The sequence below is a fragment of the Lepidothrix coronata genome, unplaced genomic scaffold (genome assembly GCF_001604755.1).
Source record: "Lepidothrix coronata isolate B3197 unplaced genomic scaffold, Lepidothrix_coronata-1.0 Scaffold329, whole genome shotgun sequence".
NCBI lineage: Eukaryota > Metazoa > Chordata > Aves > Passeriformes > Pipridae > Lepidothrix > Lepidothrix coronata.
In genome coordinates, this window is record NW_016690509.1 from 63,394 (window position 1) to 75,745 (window position 12,352).

At 57.7% G+C, this 12,352-nt stretch overlaps 1 protein-coding gene across 1 annotated transcript; it reads right to left on the bottom strand.

Annotated features, from left to right (window-relative positions):
* Positions 1–4,852: 4,852 nt before the first annotated feature.
* LOC108509011 (ras-related and estrogen-regulated growth inhibitor-like) lies at positions 4,853–12,055 on the bottom strand. Its single transcript, XM_017838228.1, has 5 exons — positions 11,954–12,055; positions 7,910–7,966; positions 7,355–7,428; positions 6,375–6,856; positions 4,853–5,471 (listed from the first exon to the last, which is right to left on the bottom strand). The coding sequence occupies exons 1-5, from the start codon at positions 12,048–12,050 to the stop codon at positions 5,261–5,263; spliced, it is 921 nt and encodes a 306-aa protein (XP_017693717.1). The 5' UTR covers positions 12,051–12,055; the 3' UTR covers positions 4,853–5,260.
* Positions 12,056–12,352: the final 297 nt, after the last annotated feature.

Sequence of the window (12,352 nt, forward strand, 5' to 3'; positions counted from 1 at the left end):
GGGATGGCACGTCCGGTGGTGCAGTGGATGCAGCGGGATAAGAGGGGGAAGGGTGTGTGGAGGAGCCAAACCCAGGTGGGATCTCAGGAAACAGGGGGATTCTTTAAACAGCTTTTCTTAAAAAGCATCTCAAATCCCGGGAAAAAAATCCTGCTGGAGGTTTCAACAAAATATTTGGCCAAGTTTGGGCACCCCCCCAGCGCTGTACGTGGGCAGGGTTTGGGCTGAGCCCTCTTCCCTCCCAGAACCGCCCTGTTTTGGGAGGAGGAACAGCCTTGGGAGTTTTCCTGCCCCTCACAAATCGCAGCACGAGGCGGCTCCCACGAGCAGCAGGAAGCCTCCCTTCATCTTCCTCACACTGCCAAGGAAAACCACTTTGCCTTGGCCTGTTACAGGAAAAAAAACCATCATTTTGGGGTGGCTCCCTGGATTCCAGGAGAGTGTCCTGCCCCCTTGCTTCCATTAGTTGGGGTTTTGTTATACATCCTTAAGTCTCCTCCTATGCAAAGTGGAGCATCTTTCCTCCTTTCCTGACTTTGCAGGGCTGAAAGGACCTTAAGGTTCCATTTTAAAATCCCACGGGGCTTTCCAAGCTCCAGGGATGCTGAGGGGTTCTGGGCAACCTGGATAGTGGAAGGTGTCCCTGCCCGTGGCAGGGGGTTGCAACTGGGTGGGTTTTAAGGTCCATTCCAAACCAAACCATTCCAGGATTCTGGGATTTGCCAGCCCTCGAGGCTGTTTGGGATGCAGCACCAATAGGTTCCCGGGGAAGGATGGAGTGGGAGGCTTGGAAAGACATTTAACCCACGAGCACCAATAAGCAGAGCTCGGGAATCCAAGCTTTTTTGGTGAAACACCCAGAAAACAGGGATTAAGGGTTATTCCCCCTGGGATTTAGGATCAGCAGCCCCTAAGAGAGGCTTCCTTCACCGTGTACCCTGTGGATCACACACCACATCCTTTAAGAGTCCTGTTGTCACCTTTCAGTCTGGCTGGAAAAAGAGAGAGCCCGGAGAGCCACAGGGATTTTCCATGTGTGTGGGGTTGCACTTGGGAAGGACCAGCCCCTTCCATCAATATTTTCCTACAGCCTTGAAGCACCAGCAATTACAGCCACAGCTTCCCAGCAGCACGGCCAGACCCTCCAGGGGAGGCTGGTTTGGGGTTTCATAAATATTAATGTTTAAAAAAAAAATAATAAAGGAAAGCTGTGTGGGTTGGCCAAGAGCAAAGGAAAACTGGTGGGAGCAGCAAAGCCCTCCAGGACTTGGCATCTCTCCTTGACTTTCCCCAGTCAAGTGGAGCAGCCTCATCCCAAACTCTCCCTGGGGGGATGGATCCTCTGGTACCAAAAACCCACTACACCAAAGCCCCACTTTTTATCCATGATATCCACAAGCTGGGAGACACAGAGGTGAGGCAGGGTGGATTACCTGAAGCTGGAAGCATGGATGTACATGGATATACTGTCCTCCTGCTCTCCCAAGGTTTGTCTCATGGGAGAAGATGCCTTCAGAATCCGTCCCGGGAATAAACCAGCCGGTGTGCTGTGGTGGGTGTTCTCCGTCGGTTTTCCTTCCCGTTGCAGTTCCCAGTCTTTCCTTTCAGTGCCAGCAAAAGCCTTTGGCTGTGCTGGAATTCTCCATGCCTTAGGAAGCCTTGTGCTTCTTATTCCGGCTGGGACATTGATCGCTTTAAAAGAAAAAAAGAAGCAAAAAAAGGGTGATACGGCTCCAAAACCCCCAAATCTCAGCCCAGGTTTCCTCCTGGAAAACAATCCCAGATTTCCATGAACTCCACGGCTATTTATAAAGCAACGAATGAGCAGCAGGACTTGGAATGACAACGGAGCTTTACCAACAGGAACAGCCCTTGGAAGTGACTACAGGACGACTGTCCCTTCCCATCCCTATCACGTCTCCCAAACCAGGAGCGCCCGGATACAGGGGGCTCTTTGTGTCCATCCACAGCCCATCCGTGCTTTCAGGGAAGTCTCACCTGGAGCAGCGGATTTCGGGGAGAGGGTGGTCTGGGGGACAGCCCAGAGCACCCACAGTGACCCGTGGATGGATAATTTTCTAGCTGGAAAGTCCGAAGCTCCAGCTGCCAACTCCGGTTGGTGCTGATGGGATAGGAACAGCCCCCGTGTATCCCTTGTCCCCTCTCCCTCCAGGCACAGCCCGATATTTTGGGGATACCCAAGGTGGTGAGAAGGAGGCAGGGACCAAACCCTAATGCACAATATTCCCTAAACTTGCTAATGTGGGGAGAGAGGAGCCCACTGTGCCAAGGAAAACCCCTCCACGAGGCACTCGCCCCCCCTTGCACTCCCAGACTGAGCCCAGGCATCTTAAATCCAGGGATTATTTCAGACACCCTCAACGTTCCTGCTCTGAGCTCAGATCCCTCAGAGTGGGGTGGAGGTGCTGATTTGGGGTGTCCAAAGGCAGCACCTGCTTGGGAGGGGCCGTTGGCAGCTCCGCTCTCCCCATAACCCCAGGAACGGGGCTGGAGCTGCGGCAAGGCCAGATCCATGTGCTGCTCCTCCAGGAAAAGCCTTCAAAAAGCCCAAACCATCTATTTTTTTTTCTTAAAACAAGGCACAGCTGCTGATAAAAGCTGTGGCTGCCAAGAGAAAGCAGCTGCACCCCATAACCTCAGCCCGTGATTTCGGTCTTCCAAAATCCCTTGGTTTTCCAGCAAACCCTTTGGCAGAGGGGTTAAGAGGGGATAATGGGGAGGCTTGACATGCCAGGGAGCTGCTGGAGGTGACCACAGGCAAGGGAGCTCTTGGAAAGGACCTTTCTGCTTCATCTGCCTCTCCCAAGCTTCCTAGAAACCTGCTGAGCGGATTCGCAGCCCATGTGCTGCCAAATCCAATCCCAGCCCTGGAGACGCCGTTTGGATGATGAGATCAAAACTCTTCCTGTGGAGCTGAGCTGGAAAGGTGCAGGACAACCTTCCTGACACCCACGTGTCCCCAGAGGAGTGACACTTCCCAGCCACACACAGGAACACCCACCCAGGGGATCACCGTGGGATACCCCGGCTCCCTCCATCCCTCTTCCCCCTGTGGGGGTCATTAGCAGCCCTGAAGCCCTGTGCTCCCTAAGGACAGTCGTGGTTCTTTTGGGAGAGCTCCAAGGCACACCAAACCCCAGCCCTTGCTCCTGGCTTCCATCTCAAAAATGCCCTGGGGTGTAGTTTTGGTGGCACGGCCCTGCTGGGCAGGGAGGAGGCTGCAGGTCACACATCCCCACGGAGCTCTGGGCTCCTCCTCTCCAGGGAACTGGCTTGGACTCACCTCCCCGGGGCTCTGAAGCTGCAGGCTCTGCTCTGAGGAAGGCACAGATCTTCCTCTTCCTCCCCTTCTTTGTCTTTTTTTCTTCCTCCTCTTCATTTTCTTCTTAGTTCCCTTCTTTTTCTTCCTCCTCTTCTCCATTTCCTTCCTTGCCCAACTCCTGCACACCCCCCACCCCACCGATTTAGGATTTATGGGGTTACCCCAGTGCTGCCCCCCAGGATCCACACAGAGGGAACCCCCCAAACTTGTCCCCACCCATCACAGATGCTGCATCCTGAAGATTTTATACCCGGGAGGGGAATCTCCCCCCCAGAGAGCCAACCAGGGGGGCTTCCAGTAATTAGCAATTACCAGCCCTGGCGAGCTCCCCTGGCCTCTCCCAAAGCAGAGCCCAGCACTAATGAGGTTTTGTGCTAATTATAGTGGGCAGGCAGGGCCAGGAGTCCTGGTGAGGGGCTGCAGCAGCTTTTGGCTGGAGACCTTTCTGGATTCCCTGGGATACAAAACACACCGGGGTTAATCCAGGACAGCAATCCCAGCCATGCCCAGCGCCCCTCCATTCCCAGGAATGCTGGGGGTGCTGTTCCAGCACTGGCCCTGCTTCCTGCTCACGAGCTGGTCCTTTTTCATCCATCTCTTGGAATAATTCCTGCTGAATATTGCAGGATTCTGCCGTAGCTGGCATTGCACTGACCTGGAGATCGGGCCAGCAAAGGGAAATCCAGCCCTTTGGAGAAACCTTGGGGATATTTGGGAACTGAGCAACGTGGATGAGGCACCCAAAGCCTGTGCAGTGACAGACTTGAGCATGTGTCCAGCAACCCAACAGGGTTTAATCCTTCTTAAACTCTTCTCTCCCCATCCCAGCAGCTGGCTCAGCACTTCCCAAATCCCAGCCAGGGCAGCAACACCCACCCCAGCTGCCCGATCACAAACCTCAGCCCAGCTCCCACCATTCAGGTCCCTTGGGAATGCTATAAACTCTCTAAAATTAAACAAAAAAACCCCAAACCTTGTCCAGCTCTCCCCCTACACAGAGCCCTGAGCAAACTTTAATTCCCTAGATTAAACATAAATCAATAAAAATTGGGATTTTAATGAAGGTGCTGGGAAGGAACAGCCACAAATTACTGTCCTGGCTTGGCCCCCTCATGGGGTTCCTTTTCCCTTCAAGGTGTATGGGCAAAGGTGGGATTTAACGAACCCCTTGGAGGGAAACCCCTCAGACAGACCCAGGCAGCGCCAGGAAACACTTTTGGAAGCTGCAGGGTGTCCAAGTGGGTTCCATGGCAGGTTGGGGACATGGGATAAGTGGTTTCCCAGGCTGTGATGCTCCAGGGAAGCTCTCCCAGGCACACATCCAGCCATTCCCATCCCTAGGGATGGAGGGACCCAGGACAGTGCATGGTGCTGGGGCGTGGGTGGAGGGTAAGGGGGATGCCCAGCCCTAATTTAAGGTGATCCCACAACACTCACCCCTTTGCTTCTGCTCCCTGAGAGGGACCCAGCACCCTAAAAATAACCCATGGGAGCGTCACAGGTGCTTGGGAACTCGGCTTTTATTGTCACAGGACGCAGCAGCAGACAACGGGGTCGGTCACAACAGGGGGGACAAGGGAGAGGTCACACCACAAGGTCCCAGCACAGCCACCCTGAACAGCCACAGAGCCCCCAGCACCGGCAGGGAGGGAGGGAAGCATGAGCTGTGACCTGGATCCTGCCCATCATATATTTCCTGCCCCATCCCTGTGCAAACAGACAAATTCTCAGCCCGTGGTGATTCTCTCTTTGGGAGTGGGGAAATTAATGAACAGACACAGGGGCCCCTGCAAGCAACAGCATTTGTACCTCCTGGAATCGGCTCCGTCGTGTCCTTGCTACTGAGGGGCAGGGCATCAACAGGAGAAGCTGCCCTGGGAATGCTGTTCTTCTGGGATGGAGAAGCGGGATCTGAGCCTAAGGGCTCAGTGTGCATCTGAAATCTGGGCGGGTCGATTTGCCTCCCCCAGGGATGGGCTGCCCCAGCGAGGTGGAGATGTCAGGCCTGGGGTGACTTGGAACCTTGGAAAGCAGGGAGCAGGTGGTGGATTCAGCAGGGATGGAGCATCTGCTGCCCTTCTTCCAGGGTTTATTTACAGTCTCACTAGAGGAGAGCAAGCCAAGGGGCCTGAAATGTTAAAAAATGGCTTTTTGGAAAAGCCAGGGATTAACAGGCTTTTCCCCCCTGCTGTAAACAGATCCCTGTCTGCTGTAACGTGCCCGGGGTTCCAGCCGTGTGCAGCAGGTCGGGAGAGTGGCTCCAGCAGCCCCTCCACAGCCGCTTCAGTTTGCAAATCCAGGGGAAAACCGGGATGGAAGTTCAGCCCTGGCCTCTGGCAGGGGCTGGAGATGGGCAAACCCAGCTGGCCTGGTTCTCTGGGGGACAGCAGTGGAGGCAGAGAGGGACACAGCCCCCTGTCACCCTCCTCCATACAGTGCGAGGGTCTGGGGGCACTTAGGGGTGGGGGTGGGCAGGGATCACCCCCGGAGCAGCTGGATGGGCTGGCAGGGTTTGAGAATCCAGGGGGTCTTACCAGCCACAGCGGGCAGCAGAGGCAGCAGGGTCCATCCCCAGGGCAGGGACAGCTGGTGGCATTCCAGGAGCCAGCGCAGCCCTCAGGGTCACCCGTTGTGGGGGCTGGATTTGGGGCACAGACAGACACAGCCAGCTTAGGGCAGTAAGGAAAGACCCCCTGGATGTGTCTGTGCTGGGTCTGAGCCTTGCCAAAACACAGCTGAGCCTCCAAAGGCCGGCCCAACACCACTGAAGTCACCATGGGCCAAGGTGCTGCTGACTGCAGCCATGCAGGAGAGGGAAGAGGGAACAGAGGGGTCAGAGGGATGAAGAACATCTTCCCTGCTGGCACAAAGCCTGTTTGTAAGAACCCACGGGCTCTTGTATCCCAATCCCACCCTCCCCACTCTCCACCTTCCCCTTTGGGGAGCCGGCACAGCCCCACCAGCCTCCCTTGACCCTGGGGCTGGAGCAGCAGGATGAGCCGTCCCGCCGTCCTGGAGCCAGGACACTCACTCAGGGATGTAGTCCCTGAAGGAGTTAAAGCTGAGGCTCCGGCCCACAGAGTTCAGGGTGGAGCTGGCCTGCATCTTGGGAATCTTCTCCATCAGCTTGGACACTGTCCTCCTCTTGAAGGAGCCCGGGGAGAAGTGCCCCTGCCTCAGCAGCTCCTGGTAGAGGCTGCTGAACACGGCCACCGGCTCCTCGTAGCTGTCCCGGGTGGAGATCTCGTAGAAAGGAAGCTTCAGGGCTTTGGAGAGGTTCTCCCCGTCCTCTGTGGACACCATCCTGTCGAACTGCAGGTCCTTCTTGTTGCCCACGATGACGACGGGGGGCTGCTCGGCGCCGCCGCTGCGCTTGGGGCTGGCGTGGAGGTGGTTGATGAGGAAGCAGAGCCGCATCACCTCGTCGAAGCTGCACCGGTCGGTCACCGAGTACACCACGGCAAAGCCATCGCCCCACTTGATCTTCTCCTCGATCTGCAGGGAGTCCTCCTCCTGCCGGGGCAGACGGGCTCCCGTTAACGCCTCTGGAATTCCAGCACTGCCGGGCTGCAACCCGGAAAAACCTCCCGAGGGCCCGGCGCCGTCCCCGGGAAGGTTTTGGCTGTGGGTTCGCAGGGAGCAGTGACCTGCAGGCAATGCCTGGGGCAGGGACGTGGTGGTTTGGGCAGTGTGGCAGATGGGGACAGCCATCAGCCTTGTCCTGGCACGGGTAAGGGGGGAATCACTGCTCCCTGGAGCCACCAGGATGCTCCACCGGCAGAGTGGTGCCACCCACCAGCAACGGGAATGTGGAAACATTCCCCTGAAGCCACACCGTGACTGACATTAGAGAGACATAAATTCACCAAAACATCCTTTTTCCAAGATGGACACCATGAGGGGTACCCAGACACCATGGATTAAGGCCAGTGGGAGAGCGGGGACGGCCTTCCATGGCAGGTTGCTCTGCTCCAGTGGTGTTTTCCCGGGCTCTGAACGGCCTGAGCTCACCTGTCCTGCCGTGTCAAGGATCTCAAAGTGCACCATCTCCCCGTCAATGACAGCCACGTGCCTGTAGATCATTTCTGGGGGGGACAGACAGCAAAGGTGTGTGAGAGAACCCCAGGGGAGCAGCCACAGCCTGGGGGGCTGCGATGGAGCCGTGACAGAGAAGTGGATTTTCACCTGCTGCATCCCACAGCCCTGTGGCCTCTGTTTCAAGGCCACATCTTGAACCAGCCTGTCTTTCCATGCCCAGGAAGGGCAGCCCTGTGCTGTGGCATCAGGCCCAGCATCTCCCATGGCACCAGAGACCCCAGGACATGTGGATGGCTGCGGGGGCAGCAGTGACCAAAGCGTGGGAGCAACATGGGGTCATGGAGCAGCAGAGGGAAAACGGATAATAATAACAACAGAAAGGGAAAAAGGGATTCAGGAACCAGGGAGAGGCCAGGATGGCTGGGGGCTCTGCCCACAGCTGGTCTGGACAAGGAGGAACAGGAGGGAATGTGGTGAGTTCGGGACAGTTAACTCTGTGACAGCACCAAGGAAAAGGAGTTTCCCTACCTAGAGTTGGATCATAGTCTCCAATGAACCTCCTGGTGATGAATCGTACGGTCAGTGCTGGAAAAAAAAACCACAACAAAGCCTGTTATGGTTGTCAGATCAAACTGCAGGGAAACATCAGCTGCCTGAGGCAGGAGGGATGGAGGATGGATCTGTGGGAAGGATGAAGCAGGGACCTGCAGAATGGATGGAGCAGGGACCTGTGGGAGGGGTCCCATGAATTTCAGCCCAGTCTGTTTAACCTGACCCAGACACAGCATGTGGAGAAGGGAAGGCTGCTGGCACCGAATTTCATGGAATTCACCGAAAGGCCAAAGTGGGAGGAACACAGGGCACGGCAAACCAGGATCTCCCCCCTAGGCCAGCCGTGCCTTGCAGGAAGGCAGTGCTGGAAGTGACACCAGGAGCTGGGAGGGGAGCTGAGCCGGTGTCTGGAGGATCAGCCCATTCTCGGTCCTCACATCCCCTCCCTGCTATGCCTGAGCCTGGGAATTCACATCCCTGGGATGCTGGGCACAACTGGGGACCAGTTTCATCCTTGCAAGGCCTCCAGCACCCCAGCCCCTTCTGATGCTGCCACAGCACCAACACAGGGATCTGCTCCTTTGGAACGATTTTTCCTCTTTGCAAGGGCAAGGAGCAGCAGGAGCAGCCACAGCTCGGGCAATTAAACCCCCTCATCCAATTACAGGTTTCCCTGTGCCAGAGCCAAGCCAGGCAATTCCCAAATTGCTGGCAGGGTGAGGGCTGCTGGTGCTGTAGCCTTGCCCAGCCACTCCATCAGCACAGAAAGGGCTCTCTCCTGGCTGCCTCTCATCAATCCCAGCCAACCAGGCTGAGGGATCCAGACCCCGGCTCCAGAGCAGGGCTGGGAGGTGGGCAAGCTCCCCTGGGAACTGCAAAAGACCTCCACAGCCTCCTCAGATTTTCCTGTGAGAGGCAGGAAAAGCTTTGCCGTGGTGCAAAGTCTCCAGGCAGGAATTTCCAGCCATGGGGAGAGTGGCACCGACGCCTGGGGGGAAATTTGTGGTTGGGAAGCTGAAGAGAGTTCAGAAGCACGGGTGGAAGTGGTTCCTGAGCCATTCAAGGTGTTAATGATGGTAATGGAGATGGGAGTGAAAGGCAGTGGAGAGGCTGAGAGCTGGCTTGGAGAGGCAACAGGAGTGGAGAGGGAAATTAGAGGAAAATGAGTGGGAACAGGGGAAAAAAGAACAGCCAGAGCAAGGCAGGAGTGCAGATCCAGGAGGGAGAGGATGGAGAGGCTGCACACCAGGTGCCAGCGCAGCGGGAGGAAGGGAACAGAGCAGGAGTGTGACGGGAGAATAACCCTCAGCAGAACCAGGATGTGATGAAAATCCCTCCAGAAACACAAGGGGGGATGTAAAAATCCAACACCAAGCCAGTACGACACTCCAAGCTCACCTTCCCTGTGCAGCCTGGGGTCAGTTTGTCCCATCTGCCCATCAGCAAATGTTCCCAGTGTTCTGCCCTTACAGACCCACACCAGACCAGTCAAGATCTGTGTGCTTGTCCCAGGAATGTGGCATCCCACCTAAGTCAGGCTTCCTGCTCCACCAGCCCCAACAGCTTCTCCTGCCTCTCACAACCTGCCCGGCTCCTGTTTGGGGGATTCACCATCCCCTCACCCCCCAATCCGCCTGTGGGTTTAAACCTGCCCAGCAGGGAAGGGATTTGATGGGAAAAGCAGGTAGTTTAGCCAAACTGCTCTGAGGAGATAACCAGGGATCCCTGCAGGAGGCACCTATCGGCACCTTCAAAGAGGCAATGGAATTATCAGGGGGAGTGGGACGAGCCAGGCTCGGTCTGTAGAAAGCACCTGATTGTGTGTCATATGTCAGGCAGCCACCCAAAGCTGGAGCACATGCTGTGGGATGAGAAGAGGAGCCAATTAGATTGATTAAAAATTGGCTGGAGCGCAGGAACAGGAGCGGAGTTGCCAATGGGGGAAGCGGCCGCAGGCAGAGCGGCCGTGGCCACCCAGCCTTATAAGGAGGTTTCTTTCCCCATCCTGAACATCAGTAACCCCGGGGAGGGCTCTCTGAGGAGAGCCCCAGAGCTGAAAGGGTTAATTGTGTATAGAACCTGGGCTCCAGGGATGGCTGTGGGCTCGAGGGGTGATTTACCTGCCACGGGGAGAGGGGAGGGCTGGGCACCTCCTGTTTGCTCTGAGCGCCTGCCCACGTGCTGCCCTGTTTGTGCTGCTGTGGAACGGTGTCCAGCACCGATCCATCTTCTGTCCACGTGCTGCAGCAGAGCTCTGCTCTGGATTATGGCAAAGTTTACGCTGGGCAGCAGCAGCAGAGGATAACACAAGCCCTGGCCGGGCTGCGTTTCCAGCTCCCGAGGGTGAGATGCACAGCCCCGATCCTTAAACCACAGGGCTGCCCCCAACCCCCCTTCCTACTCGGAGGGTCTGTGACCTCAGATCACCACACCCTGAAGGTTTCCAAACTGCTCCAAAAAACCCCAAACTCTTTCTGGGAATTAATTGTTCCCACCCCTCGGCTCTCCCAGCCTGGTTCTGTGTCCTGCAGGGTGGACGCAGCAGCTTGTCCTGGTGATGCTCCAGTGTGGGGCCCACTCACATCCTTGGGGCTGCTCCCTGTTCCTGGCACGCTCCTCTGCAGGAGCCACATATCAATGACCTCCCTGTGCCCTGATTCCATGGCCTCTGTCACCGTCACACGGGCAAAAACCCCGCTGCTGGAGGACACGAGTGTTGATGGCACCAACAGAAGCCACAGCTGAGCCCAACTGGAGGAACTTTTAAAGACCCTCAGCACGATCCCACCCGAAGGAGGAGGCACAACAGCCCCTCAACTGCCTGCAGGAAGGGCCTGAAGCTCCCAGGAATCTGCTCTGTGCCGGGTGGGATCGACACCAGCAGGAAAACACGGGTTCAGCCCGGGGTGGGGGTGAGCCAAAGGCTCTGTATGTGCTGTACAGGCTCCATCTGCTCTGTCGAGGCCGAATACTGCCCTGGTGCTCTGGGTACTGCAGAGCTGAGCCCCATCCCGTGCTCCCGTGCTGCTCGTGGAGAGCTGGGAGCTGCCTCCTCTAATTCAATCAGGGAATTACAATTTTTCACTAGTGCCAGTTGCTGTGCACAGAAAAGCAACTCCAGCGGCTGCAACAGCCGCCGGTGCTGCAGCACCTGCACAGGTGATGCCTCTTCCAAAGGGGCAGGACATTCCCTTTCCCCGAGGACGTGGCAGCTTGGCTGTGTCCCAAAGGCTCCCCCAGGCTCTGCACGGATGATGGATCATTGCAATAAACCGGTGCGGATCCACATGAATACACACCTTCCCCTGCCTCTGACCCCTTCCTGGCACCTTTGCTCCCAAGTGCTCACAGCCCGGGGTAGAGGAGTGGGAAGGGGGAAAGGATGATCCCCAGGAAGGAATACGGCGAAGGAAGGAGCTGAGGTGCTCCCGGCAGAGCATCCCGAACCCCCACCCCGACGGGCGCAGACGGAGAGCGCCGAGCAAGGCGCAGGGAAAGAGAGTTTTCCTCAAGGAAAACAGCCAGGGCGCCGTGCAGGAGGCTCCGCGAAGCCGCTGCGGGCGCCGGGAATGAGCAGCGAACTCCCAACACCTAGGAAAGCCCAAACCCGAGCCCAGCTTCTGGGAAAGCTCTCCCGGTCAGCGATGTGCCCCCCCGGACCCACCACTCCCGCGTAGCCGGGGACCCCTTGGGCACGGGAAAACCCCCCGAGGGACGAGCCCCGGCTGCGAAGTGTCCACGCGGGGAACTCGAGGGGAGGGAAACTCGGTGCCCTCAAACGCCATGGGCTGGGAGACACCGGGGTTATGTTCCCCATCCCGGCTTTCTAAGGGACACGGGAGGGTCGGTCCCTCTGCCCGGGAAGAAGCCAGAGGGGAGATACCGGGGGGACGCCTGGGGATGCCAGAAGGGTACCGGGGGATGCCGGAGGGATCCCGGAGGGATGCGGGGATGCCGGAGGGGTGCTGGCGGGAGATGCCGGGGGGACACCGGGAGGATGAGGGGGAAGCCCCGTCTTACCTGTCTTGCCCACGGCGCTCTGCCCCAGCACGACGAGGCGCAGGGTGCGGGCCGGGCTGAGGCTGACGGAGCGGCGCAGGGGCCGCGGGAAGCTCATCCCGGCGTCGGGCCGGGGCTGCCCCGGGCTCCGCCGTCCTCCCCGGCGCTGCTGCACCGGCTCCGCCCCGGGGGCCGGGCTGGGCTCAGCCCCGGCTGATGCCGCCCTCCTACTCCTCGTTCTCCTCCTACCCCGTCCCGGAGGCTCTTCGGGAATCGTAGCTCGGTTTTCCCGCACGCGGCAGCCCCGGACCCCTCGCAGCCGGCCGGGAGAGCTGCTCACCGCAGAGGGGCAAAGCCAAGGCTGGACGGGGCGTGGAGCGACCTGGGCCGGTGAAAGGTGTCCCTGTGCATGGCAGGGGG

What these genes read in the sequence shown, in the direction of transcription:
- LOC108509011 (XM_017838228.1), bottom strand. Translation starts at nt 12,050, where the DNA reads ATGAGCTTCCCGCGGCCCCTGCGCCGCTCCGTCAGCCTCAGCCCGGCC. An exon ending in GAGCGCCGTGGGCAAGACAG is followed by an intron (nt 7,967 to 11,953) that starts GTAAGACGGGGC and finishes TTTTTTTTCCAG; the next exon opens with CACTGACCGTACGATTCATC. An exon ending in TTCAGGGACTACATCCCTGA is followed by an intron (nt 5,472 to 6,374) that starts GTGAGTGTCCTG and finishes TTAACATTTCAG; the next exon opens with GCCCCTTGGCTTGCTCTCCT.